At 36.2% G+C, this 19,588-nt stretch overlaps 2 protein-coding genes across 7 annotated transcripts; both read left to right on the top strand.

Annotated features, from left to right (window-relative positions):
• The first annotated feature begins 8,431 nt into the window (after nt 1–8,431).
• On the top strand, nt 8,432–15,798 carry erich1 (glutamate rich 1). Of its 6 annotated transcripts, none has more exons than XM_067367903.1 (7): nt 8,432–8,500; nt 8,696–8,744; nt 8,848–8,977; nt 10,678–10,821; nt 12,238–12,603; nt 13,616–13,807; nt 15,106–15,798. In XM_067367903.1, the coding sequence occupies exons 3-7, from the start codon at nt 8,911–8,913 to the stop codon at nt 15,183–15,185; spliced, it is 849 nt and encodes a 282-aa protein (XP_067224004.1). In that variant the 5' UTR covers nt 8,432–8,500; nt 8,696–8,744; nt 8,848–8,910; the 3' UTR covers nt 15,186–15,798. The 6 variants fall into 6 exon arrangements, with proteins under 6 accessions (XP_067224004.1, XP_067224000.1, XP_067224006.1 ...); XM_067367899.1 differs by having other exon boundaries at nt 8,848–8,982; nt 15,106–15,796; XM_067367905.1 differs by having other exon boundaries at nt 8,436–8,500; nt 8,701–8,744.
• A 167-nt stretch (nt 15,799–15,965) lies between these two features.
• Nucleotides 15,966–19,587, top strand: zgc:193593 (uncharacterized protein LOC564090 homolog). The gene is made up of 2 exons (XM_067367906.1): nt 15,966–18,033; nt 18,494–19,587. Exons 1-2 carry the CDS (start codon nt 17,983–17,985, stop codon nt 18,806–18,808), a joined length of 366 nt encoding a protein of 121 aa, XP_067224007.1. The 5' UTR covers nt 15,966–17,982; the 3' UTR covers nt 18,809–19,587.
• The last annotated feature ends 1 nt before the right edge of the window (nt 19,588 follows it).

Consider the following 19,588-nt stretch of genomic DNA (forward strand, 5'->3'; position numbering starts at 1 on the left):
AAAAGCACACTGCCGCACAAGCAGATACTCTCCATGTTCATGTGTGTGTGCGTGTCTCAGGCTTACAGAATTCACACTTTTTTTTTCAGGCACCTCTTAATTCCCAGAGTAATCGGAGGAAGGAGGAGCTCTGAGACAGCAGCAATAATTACAGTGTTTTCTGGAGAAATGTTTCATGCTGTGCTGTGGCCCCCCCAAAAATCAGAATAGACTAAACAGTTTTAACCTACAATCAAAGGTGAGAAGGTCAAAAACCCCTGTGTTCTGTTTACGATTTTTATTTTTCAATACTGAGACTCCAATTATGTAAATGTAAAAATCGAGTGTAGCATTAGATCTGGCAGGTCATGTCAGTCAAGCATTATTTCAAAAATCTACTTTCCCAAACTAGCGCTACCTCGATAACTGTTAAAAAGCTTTAAAACATATTTCCTTTATAAATTGCCTGTTTTGGCTATAAATGGTCTTTTCCATCTATGATCTAGGTGGTTACAGGCTAGTTAAATAGAACATAAAACCTTTTTACGAATGTGCTTAAAGACCTTAAAGCGCTTGAATCCCATTAATTCCTGCTTGCAGCTATATTTATTTTGAGATTTGCTAAAGATTACATTTAACGATCACAATTTACGTGTTATTAAATTATTACCATTTTAGTGACTATCGGATGATGAACTATATAATCTTAGTGTAAAAACATATTTAAAAGTTCTCTAACATCAACCACTAACTGATATGGTACCAATGTATTGAGCATTCCTACATTCTTGACAAAGTATATTTTTCAAGTGAACATATTTAAGGATGAAACTAGCAACCCACTGACCCTGCCTCATTAATTCATTCAGATTTTTCAGTTATTAATTTTTTTGCAATCCTCTCATCGTTTACTGTACTTATCTTGCTATGCAGCAGAGCTTCCACAGAAGCACTAACACGTGCCTGCATTATGAATGGGAAAAGTCAAAGCAACTAGCAGCCATTCAAGCTGATGACACAAGCACACATGCGAAACATGAAAAGCATCTTGTGGCTTGATGTCCATGAGCTCTCCTGCATAACACACTTTATGGTACCAGATATGAGCTAAAAATAAAGGCAATCCCATGGAGTGTTTTATTCAAAAGGCTCCACTTCCAAGACTATTTATTGGGAAAGAACAACAGAGGAACCTGCATCATGCATTATGAACCTGCACCACATCAAACACTGTAAATAGTAGGGATGCACCATTATAGTATGGCCAAATATCTAGTTTATAGCTCATCATCATTATACAAAAATATCTGTTCGCAGTAGGCTGTGATTGAACAAACAGAATTCCAAAGGGTCGATTAATAATGACAAAATGTTTTATATTATGTCCCTTATAAATCTGTACCGTTTTGTCATTTTTGTCTTTTAATCAAACACATTACACTCTGATCTAGAATTTTAGTGAAATGAAAAGATAATAAATATATAGTAGAGCTGCGCAATTCTGGATAAACTGAGAATCACGATTTTTAGATTAAACTAGAGATCACAATTCTCCCATGATTCTGAATAGGATTCTGAATGGACAACTAGACTAAACTAAACAATTTCATGTAATTAACTAGCAGTTCTGACAAAATATTAATTGCTGCACTCTATTTAAAAAAATATTAATTTTTAATTACTTTTCTGAATTGGTTTTTAATGAATGATTCAATGACTCACTCATAAGGACTTCACTTGTTCTACTGGATGAATCAGTGTTTTTGAATGAATCTCTTGAATGAATGATTCAATGACAAATATATTTAACAGTCACTTGTCACCACCTATTGGTGTTACGATGTAATTCATATCATCTTTATTTAAAGGGCACCTATTATGCCCCTTTTTACAAGATGTAATATTGGTCTTGGGTGTCCCCAGAATGTATTTGTGAAGTTTCAGCACAAAATACCCCACAGTTAATTTATTATAACCATTTGAAAATGTCATTTTTGGGGCCTGTTTTAAAAAGAGCTGTTTTGGTGTGTACCACCTTAAATATAAATGAGCTGCATATCCCCGCCCTGCCTTTGGATGAGGGCGTAACTTGCATACCTATGGCAATAAACAATGGCTGTTTTGTATGGCATTCAGCCGTACATGTTTGAACCGGAATCAGACCCAGATGATGAAGAGACTCCGGCAGAAGAAACACAATTGAGAATGGAGCAGGACGTCTCTGAATGGTTATTTGATACATTTATGTACTTATAGAGTTTTAATCGCGTCCCCTTTGCAATTATGGATGTGTAACACACACACACACACACACACACTGTGATAACGTTTGCGCATTTTTTTGAAACTACAAACACAAATACTGTGATAACGTTTGCCAAGTACGTTAGATACAAACTATACAAACAAGGTTTAAATTATATACAGACATTCTACGACGACGACAACAACTTTAGACGCATTTATTATTGAATTGGCTGACATCGACTGAAATGACCATTTGCTCAAAAAACATTAAATACACTTACTTCTTCTGGAGGTGACGTTGGATCGCGAACAGTAGGCAACGATCTACACTTGAGGATTAACTTTGAAGCAAGACCTGCTTTGATTTGACCCTCGTTCTCAAAACAGTCAGTCAAAAAATTATTCGCGCAAACATAGGGCTGGACAATAATTCAATATCAATATATATCGCGATATAATTTTTCTCGATAACGGTGATATGATTTTTAAACACATTTCCGGTATTTCGATATATAACGTTACATTACAACATTTCTCACTTACTTGAGGCGCAGCCGTTAGAAAGAGCAGAACGCGATTGGCCATTGGCGTGATGACGTGCACCACAGAGACACGCAGCCATCAGCCAGTGCTCAGCATTAATATGGTTTGTTTAAAATAGCAACATGGAAAACAGACAGACAGAGTTCAGATAATGTATGTTTCAGTCGATGGATGCGCAAAACGTTACAACAACGATAATCAAAAAGCGTGGACAAAACAGTCACTCTTTGTAAACTGATAACAGTTAGTGCCGTATGCTCTAATGTCCAGTCATTTACGCCGTTATCATACGGGTGTTGATAGCGCGCGAGCGCAGGTGAGACCTGAACAGCACACGATGCTATCTGTTTAAACTAAACTCATTTAAGCTTTGCTGATTTAAACCTTCAAGAACAAGACGCGAAAGAGAACTCGCACGAGCTGTGAGAAGATTTGTGTGCGCTCATGCGACGCGCGCACACGCTTATTTCAGTCAGCGCGCAAATACTGACTTCTCTTTCAAGTCTTGTGCTTCGGCGGACAAATTCATACAAAAAATAAGTCAACATGCCCGTCTTGGCGAGTATCCTAGCAAATATAGTCGGTTATGTCTTAAGTGAACGTATAACAGTCGAGAAAGACATCGCATGTGTAACAGTATATATGTAGCTACTGGATCGTGCATGTGTTAAATGGAAAAAAAATATTCCTGCTGCCTGTTTTTAATGTTAAATCAAACAACAAATAACAAAGAAATCACTCACTGCTCTTGACTGAATAGTTTTTGTAACTTCAATAATGATTAATATTATTTATTTTATACAGTAAAGTTAATATGCAGTGTTATTTTATATGTGATTACTTTATCCATTCTGTACCTGAAAACTGCTGTTAGATACCTGAAAACCTGAAAAGCACTGTTTATTTTATTTGAATATTTGCTTTATTGTACTTATTTGTGATGTACTTATTTGCTTGTAGTTTGATCGTTTGTTCTTATTTTCTTTATTTTTATTTGACAGTAGTCTTATTTTTAGGGTCACGGTTTCGGTACGTGCTAATAGCACATACCGAACTGTACCAAAACCGTGATACGAACCGAACCATGAGCAATTTGAACCATTGCACCCCTAGTGTCATCAACACTCAACAATGTTCCTGCCCCAGCAATGTGATTTTGTTGTTTCTCACTGTTTTTTTCTGTTTTTACTGTTCACAATTTTTATCTTGGCTGAAGCACTTTTGTTTTAATCTATATTAAGGATAATAAAATCAGCCTACGTTATTGTTTAATGTTAAAGATATTAATATTACAAAAGTGAGTGAGTCTTATGTTTATTTTTTATGTTTGTATGAAGGCTAAATACAAAAGCTGAACATAAATTTATTTGTACTGTTTTTATTTCTTAAATATTATATAGTTTTATAGGAAGAGATTTCATAGATTTGGCAAATTCGTTTTTCAGACGTTGTGGCCGTTCTTGGCAGTTTTTCTGAGGCCATTATATAGTTCATATCGATATCGGAATTATATCGTATCGACCGAAATTAAGAATTATATTGTGATATAAATTTTGGCCATATCGTCCAGCCCTACGCAAACATAAACGTATTTTGGAATTTTGAGTGACGCCTTTCCTTCGTAAATAAAATCCATCCACTGCGTTTTCAGTGGCTCTGATGTCGGAAGTAAGTGAAAACTACTATGTTCATTATTACATCCCACAACAGAACACTTATGTTTCTTAGGAGACATTACCGGCTGTCGTTGAAACATGGAGGATGGTTGACAGATCACCGACGGCGGGGTCTATGCCAAAACCAGATTGTCAATCAAACCACGTGGGTGGGGCTTAGCGCAATTCTACGTCACAGTGAGAGCAATCTTAGAACAGGGCGTTCTGAGACAGTGCTATGAATTATTGAGATTGTAAAAAAACCACTGGGTGGATTTTTCTCATTCTAGGGTGGTTTTGCTCACACACTGCCAACACACATTTATGGTCAAACAGCATGTAAAAGTGAATTTTGCATAATAGGTGCCCTTTAAAGCATCAAGTTACTTTCAAAAGTTGATTTACTCTATTTTGTTCACTATCGTAGACAGTCTTTATATCCAAACTATAACTTTTATCCCAGTAGTTCTGTGATCATTTGTATTATTGTAACACAAAATCATGATACTGTTTGTGAAGTTGTCTGTGAATGATTTGTTTCATACAAAATTGGACTGAAACCTCCAATTTAAACTATAATGATGAAAAATAATGCTAATATTAAACTATAGCGATATGGTAAACAAATTCTAATATTGGCTTACGCAAATTTAATCACTGATTGCATACTGATTACATACTAACAAAAATAATAAAGCAATTTTAAAGTCAAGTCAGTGAACTGAATAAATGATTTTAAAAGATAAAGCAGGTAAAGCAGCTATATAAGAACCTCTAATAAACTCTCAGCATGGCCCACAGAACTCTTCAGATCCTCAGTTAAATGTGCTGTCTATCAGCATAAGTGCAAGATACAGAGAAGGCTGATTCTGCCCGTCTGAGTTATTTCTGTAGAGCTGGTGTTTGAAACTGCAAATGAATGCTGCACCCTGCACTTACATTGACAGACAGCTGCATCTGGGAAGCTTTGTACTGCATCTGCTGCTGGCTTATGTAATATGTTTAAAATGGGCATCTTAGAGTCATTTTAGAGAACAGCTTAGATAATGGATGCATATTTTGTCAAATTTGCTCTATCACAGTCAGACACACACACATTTGCACTGTGGGATAAAAAGCGCTCTTTCAATCCTTAAGCTACACAGACACAGCCTTCCACTGTTATCCCAAAAGCATCAACTGGATTGAGGTGTGAATGCCATCTTGGGTGAAATGAAAAAATGGGAAATTTTTCTTTACAACATTATAATAGGGATTCCCTAATGTTGAATAATTAGCCTACATTATGGCCAATAATTGAATTCTATACTATTCTGTAAAAATACATTTAAATTGAAATATTATAAACTAAAGATATCAACTATTTTAAATACTAGAAGTGACTTTATGTATCATAACATGTACAGTTTTAAAAAGGGATATTCATTTTGAGATTTGCAAAAGATTACATTAAATTCTTAGATTTATTTTAAAGGTAGGGTACGTAATTTTCAGACAGGCTAGCAATAGCAAGCTCTGAAAGCATACAATCCCACCCTCCCTACAGAGCGTCTCTAAAGCCACGGCTCCACCAAAACACATGAACGCGTACAGCACGGAGCAAACAAAAGCATCAGGACAGACGGCGATAAACTACCTAATTTCTCAAAGCACAAAACATTACAATAACAATGAACATAAACAACTTAAAGAACACTGACCTGTACCACCTGACTGCTGCAGATTCATTTCAGAGTTGATATAGTGTTGCCATTGAAACGCATAAATTTGAGTCACAAACCGGTTTGAGTATAACGTCACGCATTTCCTTCTCTTCCAAGTTACGGTATAATGGCGTGAATGCAGCATAAACTCGTTGTTTCGGCTCAGGAGGAAATGTAAAAGGTGGCTAATGTTTGGGATGCGTTGCTCGTTACTGACATCTAACTGCGCAAACAGGGTGTGCGAGGGTATGTAAAAACATACATTGACAGGCAGGTAGGAAATCCTATCGTAGCTCTTGGAATGAGGGATATGATTGAATGAACATTTTATGGTCCTACGCCTTCAACCAAATAAATACACATAAATACATTTAGACCACTTAACTATCGGGATGTAAAGAGACTTTCAACCAGCATAAAAAATGTTTTTGAAATAAATCACCTACCCTGCTTTTAAAGGCACAATATGTAATTTTTGCCGCTAGAGGTCGCTTACTCGAAACAAAGGCGTAGCTTGATGACGGGGTGAATGAAAGTGGAATCATGGGAGTTGTCATCTTCACCTCCACAGCTGATGGAAAGAAATCGGACAGACAAAAATCATGTTCATGGATGAGTATTTAAGTCTTATTAACGTTATGGTGGTATGAAGCAGGGCGGGTCGAGAGCCATGGGAGCAGAACGAGGCCGCTTGAGCAAATGCTTATGAAAGACACCTGCGATACACACCAATCTCGAGTCCAGCGGAGCTTTTATTATGCTTATGCTGCAGTCAGCTGCTCTTTCCGTTGCGTAGTGGGGTAACGCAGCGCTATTTTGCATGGTTAAAACAATCATACTAAATACATTTGAGTGTGTTGAATGTTGAAAGTAGACTTGTTGCTTTTGGCAGTAATCTAGATTGATATTAGTAAATCTGTAAATCGAGGGTAACGCAGATTAAAATTGTAGATTTCTCTGGATTTAAACATTGTTGGAAACGTTTGGGATAATGTAAGTACATAAGTCAACAAAATATATTACATTGTTCTAGTGGTTTTTGGATTTTTAAATCTAAAAATCTTACATATTGTGCCTTTAAGTGAGTGTTAGATGATGGCAAATGTAATCTAAAAATAAAAATAACGTAAATCTGCATGTACAATTAAACATCCAACATAATGTGATTAAAAAAAAATTTAAAAGAAGATATATAATATATCTCAATAACCAATATATACTGATAGAGTGTCTATTTACAACTTCATGTCTTCACATCATTAGGAAAGGGGATGTCCCTCTGTCACCCACGATATTCAGATTAGTGTTAATCCATGTAACCGATTCTCAAAAGTCTAGCAGGTGGATGTAACGTAATATTGGGTGACTATGAAGTGCATGTTTACATGTCAGTCTACACTAGAAAATGTTCTTTGAGGTATACATACTTAAAGGGTTAGTTCACCCAAAAATGAAAATTCAATCATTTATTACTTTTATTTTTGGCACACCAAAAATATTCTCGTCGCTTTATAATATCAATATTGAACCACTGTACTCACATGAACCGATTTAAATATGTTTTTAATACCTTTATGAATCTTGAGAGAGGAAATGTCATTGCTCCCTATGGAGGCCTCACTGAGCCATCGGATTTCAACTAAAATATCTTAATTTGTGTTCTGAAGATGAACGAAGGTCTTACAGGTGTGGAACGGCATAAGGGTGAGTAATAAATGACAGAATTTTCATTTTTGGGTGAACTAACCCTTTAAGCTTGCATGCATAGCAAGAATGGATTTAGCAGTTTTAAAAAATGCACTCCAGTTGACCAACAACCAGTTAGGTTAAGAAGTTGTTTACAAGTCATGATCAGTATTCATGAATGAACACTATAAGCAAACTTGTATAATTTTGAGTAACATTAAAAAAAAAAAGGCTAAATTAAATTGATGACAAACCTAGCTAAAAAATGTTCAAAATATTAGTTGAATCCGACAGGTGAAAATGTCACGCCTTCTCTCGGCAGGTGAGTGATGTAATGCTGAGCTCTGCATCCCGCGCGCCGCCGCGCACAAGCTCGTGAGAGTAGAGTAGACTTTTTGTTTTCTTCTGCACCTTTCAAGAAACAAGCATGCACAAATTGCTGAACGTACCTTCTTCCACGCTGACATTATAGGTATTCCTTGAGCTTGCAGCTACATGGTGAGGATGGCAGCGAAGTTTTGAGAGTGCATGTGCTCAGTCGCCGCCCCGCGGGTGAAGATGCGGCGGTCCCCTGGAGGTGATGTAGCGCTTGTCCACGCCGCTGGATGGCGCAGTTCAGGACGCTGCGCGCTCAGACGCCATCATGATGAGGTCGGAAATACGACAACGCAGAGAAGCAGCATGACGGTATTTTCTTTGCAGTTTTCTGATTTTCCAGCTTTTTTTAAAGTGCTACATGTTAAATACTGGTTTCTGATTAAATATGTAAAATATTCCAAAATTAGACGCCTTACCATCCATTAACCCGCACAGTTTACACCTATCAAAACAGTGTTTTGTAATTATTGTTATTGAGTGTAATTTTGTGTACGTTTGAGGAAGAAAAGGTCATCATGATTCTCAGCCGCTGATATGTCTGTCAGAAAAGAAGGTAAGAAGAGAGCATTGAGTAAAAATGTATGACTCTGCCCACGTACTACAGAACTCTTGTGTTTTACTGTTGACACGTGTGTGTGTGTGTGTGTGTGTGTTAGTATTCCAGTCCAAGGTCCTGCAAAGATTGTATCCTGCAGCCCAAAAGCAGAGTGTGCTGCAACATGTTCCCCAGGAGCAGAGCACACCTGTGCCACCTGCAGAAAGACCTCAGTCCATCCCAACCAAAAAGTCAGGTCAGAGTTTGCTTCATGTTTAAGTTTTAAAGCGCCCTATAATGCTATTTTAAAGGTTTCTAATTTTGTTTTGGGGTTCTGCAATAGGTTTACACGCATCCAAGGTCAAAAAACACCTTAAAGGATTAGTTCACTTTCAAATAAAAATTCTGATAATTTACTCACCCCCATGTCATGCAAGATGTTAATGTCTTTCTTTCTTCAGTCGAAAAGAAATTAAGGTTTTTGATGAAAACATTCCAGGATTTTTCTCCATATAGTGGACTTCAATGGCCTCCAAACGGTTGAAGGTAAAAATTACAGTTTCAGTGCAGCTTCAAAGCGTTTTACACGATACCAGACGAGGAATACGGGTCTTATCTAGAGAGACCATCGCTCATTTTCTAAGAAGAATTAAAAATTATATAAGTTTTAACCAGAAATGCTCATCTTGAACTAGCTCTCTTCTTCTTCTTCTCTATTAGAATTCCAGCAGTGTAGACACTGCTAAGTGTATTACTGCCCTCCAAAGGTCAAAGTTTGAACTAAATTGTTATATACTTGCATTAGCATATTGTATATAACAATTAGTTCAAACTTTAACCTGTGGAGGGCAGTAATACACTTAGCAGTGTCTACACTGCTGGAATTCTAATAGAGAAGAAGAAGAAGAGAGCTAGTTAAAGATGAGCATTTATTGTTAAAATGTATACAATTTTAATTTTATTTTATTTTTAGAAAATGAGTGATTGTTTCTCTAGATAAGACCCTTATTCCTCATCTGGGATCACGTAGAATGCTTTGAAGCTGCAATGAAACTGTAATTTTGACCGTTTGGAAGCCACTGAAGTCCACTATATGGAGAAAAATCCTTGAATGTTTTCATCAAAAACCTTAATTTCTTTTCGACTGAAGAAAGAAAGACATGGACATCTTGGATGACATGGGGGTGAGTAAATTATCAGGAAATATTCATTTGAAAGTGAACTAATCCTTTAATTTCTCATAATCTACATTGCAGGGTCACCTCTGTTATCACATTGCCTGAAATGTTATGATAAAGTATTCTATCTTTTTAAGCCACTACTTTCCAGAAGCCAGCTCTGCTCTGATTGGTCAGATGTCCCAATCTGTTATGATTGGTCTACCGCTTACAGCGGTATATTTAAATTTCAACTCCCAAGGCTTCCTCAGCACTTGTACACACAGTGATACAAACAGTAAAAATGGTATTGTTTTACCCTATCTTTTCAAGCTTGAGTCCTTATCCTTTAGAAGTTCATGCAGAGTGTATTTGCTTTCGCAGCGCAGAAAACAGGTTCTTTTCAAATGTCGACAACACAAACCAAACTCTTCTGGGCCTCAGCTACAACTGCAGTGTTTGAGGGTTGGTTAAAGTAGACGTTTTTTTGCGGGCATCCAATGAAGACCATAGGCTGACATTATGCAAATTTGTTACAAACCTACATAGGTTTGTGCAGGAAATAAGACTGGAATTGCTAATGACTTGTTTCAGGCAGTTCAGAATCGGTTCTTTCTTTTGGGAGACAATAACTCCATTTCTCATGCACTTTAATCTTTGAAACACTGCAGACATTTTACATTCACAAACTGCTATATATAACACGCTGCAAGAAAGGTAATGTCTCAAAAAGCATGTGGCACTAACAAGGGCCTTGTCTGCTCATTCGCCCTTTCTTTCTCTCCCTTTTTTAGGTAATGTGAAAAGTACATCTGTAGTACAAGGCAAAAAGCTCTACACTGTACTTCCTCCTCCTGAAGGCTACCTGATCACTAGCGGGACTGATCCTGTCACACTGTCCAATCCAGAATCCATTGAGTCTGAGAACAGCCCAGTCGGTGAGACAACCTTTTTCATTCTGATTAATGACACACTTCTTAGGTCATCTCTTTTCTTTTATATTTGATTTCTTCAGTAGAAAATGGATACCACTAGTTCAAGTGAAGTGATCCTAGTAATCCCTGCAAATAATCCTGACTAGTTATTAGTCACTGCAGATTATATTTGCCAGTATACAGATGTATCTTGATATCCTGTTTGATATTTTACTGTTGACTAATAAATTGTGTGTTTATATTAATTCTGCAACTCCTGTTTTGGATCCAAATGATCAAATTATTTGATTCAGTGGAGCGTATTAGCCACAGCACCCAGGATAAATAAAAAAAAAAAAAAAGAAATAATATTTTTAGGAAAACAGTTTGGAATTTTCATCTAGACAAACACACAAAATTAGTCATTTATATGTTTAATTCGCACATAAATCACAGACTAAATCAGACTATTTGAGATATTTGCTTTGCCCTGATCATTTATGATCATTTATTGTGGCATTGATATGGGCAGGACAAGCCAAATCAAGGGTTTAACAAAATGAGTCTGTTGTAATTATTTTTTGGATATTTGTTCTTGTACTTATGACATCGAATTTTAATGACACCCAAAATATTTAATGACAAAACCAAGCACCTTCTCTATAGGTGACATTGTTGCATCTTTTATTGCACATTACTCATCACATTACTCATTATGCATATTGTACTTCTCTTTTCTTTCACTAAAAAGCTCTGTAGATTTTCTCCTCCTACTGTCTTTTTGTTGCTATTGATCTGAATAGACCTCAGTAGACCTGCAGAGCAGCAATAACTTCGTTCACAAGCTCTCTCTCTCTCACACACACACACACACTCACATACTGTCCATATTATTGAGGCCTTTTCTCATCACTCCTTTATTGCAAACTGGTCTCATTGTATGTGTTGTATGCTGAGGAGCTGAATCTTTGCATCCTGCGGTGTGTCGCTCAGATGTGCGGTTTCTCTGCTCTGAATACAGATGAAAAAAATCAATAGCTCAGCACAACTCCATGTGTTTGTATAGTCCTAAGGAGCTTGAAAAGCCTGCAGAAAACTACTGAAAGGGCAAAGGGGTGTGTATGTGTGTGTGTGCGCGCGTGCGTGCGCGCGCTATCCACTCTGGTAATTGCCTCTTATACAGCATGTGCACATTTCTTCTAGGATGCTTTTTATTTTGAAAGAGTCTACTAAGAGCATAAATGTAAATGTAAAGAGGCTGTAACTGATGTCATTCAGTTGTTATAGTGAATTTATTTAAATCCGTTTATGACAAATCAGCCACCTTAAACCTCTTTCTACAGAGAATGGAGCCTGATGCTTTACAACTCCTTTGTAATAATTATACTGTGAGAAAATCCATAATCCTCCTCACCATTGAGCCATTTTTGGATCTTTCAGACACAGATGACCATGAGTTACATAAGAGGAAAAGGAGGAGGAGGAAGAAAAAAGTGTCTTCCATTACTACAGCCAAGATATACACCCCTCCAGCAGAGGGCGCTGTTCAGGGTCAGACAGATGCTGTACATGCCAGCAATGAAGGGCACACTGGAAGCTCACTGAGCACAGAGAGGCTCAGCAAGAACAGAAAGCGGAAGATGAAGAAGAAACGTCACAAAGAGAAACTCGTCGCTCTTGGACTGGTGCCTCATGTGAGAGCTGTTGAATTCACATATGCACAGAGTGGACATGGAAATTTAGAGGAGGTGCTTGACTTACTTCGTACCACACAGGAGATCTACCTCTCTGATCGCAAGTCCTCTGGTAATGCATTTTATGCATTTATACTTTTATCGCTTTTCTCTTTATTGAGGATAAATGCACTGTACCGTTCAAAGTTGTGGAGTTGGTAAGATTTTTTTAAATGTTTTTAAAAGAAGACTCTTATGGCCACCAAGGGTGCATTTATTTGATCAAAAATAAAGTAAAAACAGCAATAAAACTGTGAAATATTATTACAATATAAATAAATGTAATTTATTTCTGTGATGGCAAAGCTTAAACAACAGCCATTACTCTTCAATGACACATGATCCTTCCTAAATCATTCTAATATGCTCATTTGGTTTTTGATTCTTTAATAACTAGAAAGATCAAAAGAACAGCATTTATTTGAGATATAAATAATTTTAACTATGTAAAAGTCTTTATTGTCAATTTAATTCATTATTGCTGAATGGGAGTATAGAGTGGTGCAGGTATGATGTAGGCCAATCAGCACTTAGTATCACACTGGTACTCTTGACAAAAACCCAAAAGAATTTCTCCATAGGTTTTTGGATTATTATGTGATCAACAAAATTTTATGATACTTACATGTTTTGTCCATCAAGGTCATTTTCACAGATGAGCACAACATTTATGAATTTTGAAGCCCAAATGCAGTTGCCAGCAATAAAAAGCTAAAGATCCTCTGTACATCCCATTTAGCCACTTGTTAGCAACCACCTTTTTCAAGACACGTAACAGCTTGAAAAAATAATGAGTGGGGTTTTATTTATATATATATATATATAATTAGTAGTTAGTCATACAATGTTAGACAACATTTGAATTGGATCAAAAGCGTTCATCAGAGTTGTCGTAAGAAGAACGTTTTGATCCACTTCAAATGTTGACTAGTGTGTGTGTGTATGTATATATATATATATATATAAATTAAATTAAATTAAATTAAATTAAATAAATAAAAAAAATATATATATATATAATATAAATATATGTTTGTGTATAAAAGTAATGAAATATACAAATATATTGTTGCTCTTCTTTTCAGGCTCCTGTGAAGAAAGCGGCTCTTCTCTCTCCCTCCCTGCAGCTGAGGCTCTATTCTCTCGTCTCTCAGGTGGGACGCTGCCCCCTGCTGAGATCTCCAGGCTGTGTGGACTCAGGGCTGTACTGGTGAATAATGAAGAGCAGTTAAAATCACAGCTGCAAGAATTCATGGATGCAAGCATATTGCCTGCAGGTGAGTGAGGGCGCTTGGACCTCCCATGTCTGAACATCAAGCATGTGTGTTTTTAGAAAATATTAGAATTAATTAATTTTTTAACATGTCTTCCTTTACTCATTATTATATGATTTCACTGCCAAAAGATTTTTTTTTAACAAGACACTGAACTAAAAATGCCCCCAAATACACAAGGTACCATTATTCAAATGTTTGGGGTCACTAAAATATATATTTTTAATTGATACTTTTATTCTGTTGATAAAAGTATTTTCTTTATTGATACTTTATTCATGCATTAAAGTATTAAAATGTGACAGTAAAAACATGTATGTTGTTGAAAAATGGTCAGATGAATTGTGAACCTTCCATCAGAGGAATAAATTACATTTTAAAATATAGACAACAGTTATTTTAAATAGTGTTTCAGCAAATACTGTTTTTATTGTATTTTAGATCAAATAAATGCCAACCCCAAAGTTTTGAATGGTAGATGTATATTTTTTTTAAATATATTTTTCTTTATTTGCATGACATTAACTGGATGCCACTCACTTAAAGACGGTCATGTGATGACCGCATACTACTGTTTCAAATGTTTATAGTTGAATAATGCTTTTCACTATGCAGTGTACAATGTGCATTGTGCAACATTCAGTAATTAGTAAACTAGTGTTCAATTCTCAACATAGTCAAAGTATCACTCAAGAAAAAGTTGCAGCATACAAAGTGCTTCCTAGGAAACTTATGGCTTTATATTCATCAAAAAACAACAATAACAGTTGTGCCCATAGTGTTTTTTTCTAGCATGACTTTTCATGAATGTGTGTTTGTGAACTCAGATTAGACCTTAATAAGATGATCAGTGATTTACTGAGGAGCTACAGGCACCCAGCGGATTCACTAAATTCCATGCAGGTGTCCATGGTGACTCCTAAACATAGCCTCCGTTTCCACGACAACCACAGGACATAACATTTATCCATTTTTTTCCCCCCATACACCATTATTTCCACCAGTAGTTGCAGCAGGTCATTGGCCCTGTTACTCTGTTAGTGCAGCAGTGTGATTTCCCTCAGATGTTCTAACAACTAAAAATTGTATGGAAATGCAGATGCAATTGTGCATTTTAATAAAGCAGTACTTTTTATTTTCATTTAGCCCTTATTTGGTCCTGTTGTTTTTAATCTCTGGCCAAAATATCAACCCAATCCAGACAGTAGGAAACATAAATTACGTGATACCTAAGCAAATATAAGCACACGCATAAATATGGCTAAGTGTTTTATTTAATCTTTCTCTTTCTTGTTTTACAGATGAGGCTTCAGTGGTATGCACTCTTATTGAGTACTGGCTGACCGAGATTCTGCCCATACAGAGAGAGCAGAAGACATGATTCCCCCAGATTCGGAGCTTAAGAGGAAAACGACTGTGAATAACCAGCAGGTGTCTGTTTGTAATATCTCATTATAAAAGGGATCTTTAGTCAAGCTGTTTTATAGTCAAGGAGTTCAAGGAACTCAGGATCAAACAGCAGCAGCAACAATTTGGATTCCTTTTGAAGACCCAGAATGATATTCTGGTTTATCTTGCATTCGCATTAATAATTACTTATGAAATATATATTTTTTACACATTTTCTGCTACTTGTTCTTTCATCGTAGGGCACCAATACACTTTGTGTTGCTCCAGACAGTATGTTTCTGCAGTCCAAACACAGTACTGTTAGTGACCATGATGCTGGATCACCTTCAACAGCTCATTATGAGGAGTCTGTGGTTTAGCCTCTTAGCAGCTAATTACATTAACATCAGAACGTCAGCAGCCTCTCAGTGATCTCAGAGTTCTTTAGATCATGACATTTAAGCTTTTATGCACTAGATTGCTAATTTCCCCAAAACAGCCACATTTATGTTTTTTGTTTTTTTGTTTGTTCGTTCGTTTACATTTAATGTGTTACTCTGGGTCATCGATGTGACAAGCCACTGTGTGACTGCAAAAATATGTCTTAGTGCAGCTATTAAGATATTTATTAAAGTTTTATTTCAATTCATGAAAGAAAAAACTAATTTGTCCTTGTTTCCAGTGATTGTTTGATATACCTACCTGCATTGATTGCAGTGCACTACATACAAAGATCCATTTAAACTGATCCAGTGGCTTATCCATGACATCAAGGAAGGATGACTTTAGGTAAACAAGCATCTCTAGACTGCCCTGCGTGTGTTTGTGCTAATCTGAGGTATGCAAGGCAACCCACAACATAGGCTTTGATGACGTTATAGGATCACATGGATCTGGGTTTGCTCAGACAGAGAATACGTTTTTTTATTTTATTTTTTTTTATTGCTTCCCATTAGGTTACAGTGTTTAGAAATAGTAACCCTCCTGTTTCTCTGAGAAATGTTTTCTTACGCCAGCTGGAATATGAGGCGGATGACACAGCAGGTGTGATGGTGGAATTATAGCAGTTGAAAGGAACAAAATAAAATTGCTAATCATCTTGTTTTAGCACTAAACCCAGCATATCATCACACTAAAGGCTCACTGCAGCTTTTGAAAGCAGTTTATTGGTATCATATATATCCATATGGGTCGATCAAAAGATGAAAAGCCTGCAAAGAGGTGGAGCAAATCATAAATGTCATAAATGCTTAGAAAACCAATTTAATTTAAACATACTAAATGATCTGCCACTGAGTGAGGGTCTGTTTGTTTAACAGGTCCTCATAAAGCACAAGAATTGTCAGTCCCCAGTGAGGCCCTCAGTGCACAGACTGATCAAACATTGTGTGGCTGAAGGGTCTATAGTACTGTGTTGGGAAGACAATATTCTGCTGTCCCCTGTTTATTATATTCTCTACCCTGAGGCGAAACTCCAGACAGGTTCATTTTGCAGTGTAGCAGCAAACAGATATTTAACTAGGTGAATAAGTGAGACAAAATGGCCACAACATACAGATTTTTTTCTGGAATCTACACTACTATTCAAAAGTTTGGGGTCAGTAAGAGTTTTTAAAGAAATCAATCAATCATTAAATGTATCAAAAGTAACAGTAAAGCTTCTACACTGTTAGTTACAAATAAATGCTTTTAAAATAAATGCTTTTTAACTTTCTGTTCATCAAAGAATCCTGAAAAAATTAAGTTCCCATAAAAATCTTAAAATATTTTTATATTAATATAAACATAAAAAATATTTAAAATAAAATTTATATTATTATAAAAATTAAAAAAAAAAACATAATTTATATCACTATCAACATTGATAGCAATAAAAACATTTCTTTAACAGCAAATCAGCATATTAGAGTGATTTCTAAAGGATCATGTGAAACTAAAGATGAGTAACGATGCTGAAAATTCAGTTTTGTCATCACAGGAATAAATTACATTTTAAAATAGACCTTAATAAATCTTAAATTGTGATAATATTTTACAGTATTACTGTTTTTACTGGATTTTTGATCAAATATATGCAGCCTTGGAAAGCATAAGAAACTTCTTTCAAAAACATTAAAAAAATCTGACTCAACTTTTTAACAGTTGTGCAAATTTACTTAAAATATATTGTGTTCAGGAAGAGTTTGACTTCTGACCTCTTAGAAAGGTTGATGCCTCATCAAATGACTACAAAAGTAGTTTTGACTACAAAAACTAGCATGGTGTTACCTATAGTACTTTTGTCTGCACTATAGTAATACATTCTTGGTGTATATACCATCTGATTTTTTTATTGCTTTTTTATATATATATATGTCATGGTTTTATTTTAATTTATTTATTTATTTATTTATTTATTTTTTGCTGTTTCTGATAACTGGGTCGCCTCTGACCTGTGTCAGTAGACTTTCTATCCCCTTCCGGCTTCACACATGCCAAGCTATACAAGGATGTCGTCCTTCACAACAACTTAACCTCACATCACTTACTGTCGCAGCTGTCGTCATAGCTTGCCTGTCTAAGTGCACACTAGCCTCTTTTGGTAATCTCATCGAGAGACAGACAGACAGACAGACGGCGACTGTCTATATAAGCCATGATCACAGGAAGACGTGATAGACGTCCAGTCCTACCTGAGTGAGCTCTATCCTCTGTGAAGCCTCTCTGTCAGAAAGGAAATAAACAAGGAACCATAGCAAGAGATAGTCCTGCTCACAAACAGCGCATCGAGGCCTAGTGAAAAACTTGGCATGTTTTTTGGTCTCCCACGTCCTACTTCAGGATACATCCGCTACTTGCAGGTAAGTAAAAGAATCTGGATGTGCAGGTTATGGATAAAAAACTACAGTTGGAATTTATCATCTGTAAATATTTATAGCTGTGTATATGTATACTATGTGTATTTACACCTGAACTGGGGCATAACTGCAGTACATAAAGCTGATTGGATATTGATGTAGTGGTGAATAATTGTTTTCTAGAATTCAAGAACATTCCACATCTCAAATTTAGAGATTGCGTTACATTAGAGAACTGTTTCATGTAATTACAAACCATTTTCAGCACAATCCAGTCATTATAGAATTATTAGGATTTACAAGTGTATTCGGCCATTGTTAAAACATTTAATGTTTCATAGCCAAAAGAAAAGAGTCATCATGCAGTCATGCAGGTTGAGATGTTCCTAATTAAATTTGACCTGAAAGTTGATGTCTGCCTGTTCATCACACGATATAATGATATATTTGCACTCTCTTTCAGACGTCAGCAGTGCAGACTGTGACCTACAGGGATCACGATCTTGTAGTGCAGAGGGTGGCCGTTGTTCTTGGTGCTTTGGGGATTGCAATGTCCGGATACAGCTCTCGCCAACTCTCTATTCACCACCGTCCCTCCACGCGCATCCTTCAGTGGTTGTCCAAACCCGCCATTAATGTTGAGAGTCCAGGATCCCCATCAACCCGAGCCCGTCTGGCTCCAGCCAATGCTGCATCCATCAAAAAAGATGTACAGGATCAACCAAACAAAAACATAGGTGGCACTGGGCAGTCTGTGAAGACATCATCTGCCACGTAAAGAAAAAACTTTAGCCATACAAGGTCTTATTGTGAAAGATGGAGCATTAGTCAATAATTTAGTCGGTAGTGATTTGGAAAGTGCCTTTGTACAAGGAAGCCGGTTTGTCCTGATTAGTTTGTGTTAATTTATGAGGTTGTTGCACAAATGATTCAGCAGATCTGTATTAACGACTAACTGTTGGTCATACATTGAATTGACATGCTTGTGAAAATTACTTGAATTTTGTTTTTAAAATCATTGTAAATATACAGGCATTTGATATGATGTCATGCTTGGGCGTTGTCAACATTGTGAATTCCACTGAATTTTAATATGCTGAATCAAGCCCACATACTAGTCATAATTTACACATGTCTGTCAACGACATCCTGATTACTGGTCTAGAAATGTATTTACAGTCACAATATCACCCACTATGACAGGCATGTTTCCTAAGCTAAATCATTTCCTGAAGATTAGGTCACTGTGTTTATTTACTAGGGCTTGTTAATGAGATATAAACATACAGCCAGAAGCTGCTTCATCTGTTCTATATAGATAATATAAAACAGTACTGTATACACTGAATGAAACTAAATGCACACAATTGAGATGATTGTAAGTTTTGTATTATGTATAATCTTTTTAAAAGCTTATTTTAGCTGTTTTTATATGGCTGTAGTTGTAAAGCGTTCTGATAACAGTGTATCTTATAAACAAGAAATGCAAAGTGTTGTGTATTTACATTTTATGCAAATAAAGAACTAACTTAATTTTTCTTAGCCTTTTTATTTAAGA

Source organism: Chanodichthys erythropterus, chromosome 18, assembly GCF_024489055.1.
Source record: "Chanodichthys erythropterus isolate Z2021 chromosome 18, ASM2448905v1, whole genome shotgun sequence".
NCBI lineage: Eukaryota > Metazoa > Chordata > Actinopteri > Cypriniformes > Xenocyprididae > Chanodichthys > Chanodichthys erythropterus.

Coding starts and splice junctions, on each gene's coding strand:
- erich1 (XM_067367899.1), top strand. Junction 10,822..12,237: donor GTCTGAGAACAGCCCAGTCG/GTGAGACAACCT, acceptor TGGATCTTTCAG/ACACAGATGACCATGAGTTA. Junction 12,604..13,615: donor CTCTGATCGCAAGTCCTCTG/GTAATGCATTTT, acceptor TCTTCTTTTCAG/GCTCCTGTGAAGAAAGCGGC.
- zgc:193593 (XM_067367906.1), top strand. CDS start 17,983: ATGTTTTTTGGTCTCCCACGTCCTACTTCAGGATACATCCGCTACTTG. Junction 18,034..18,493: donor GATACATCCGCTACTTGCAG/GTAAGTAAAAGA, acceptor ACTCTCTTTCAG/ACGTCAGCAGTGCAGACTGT.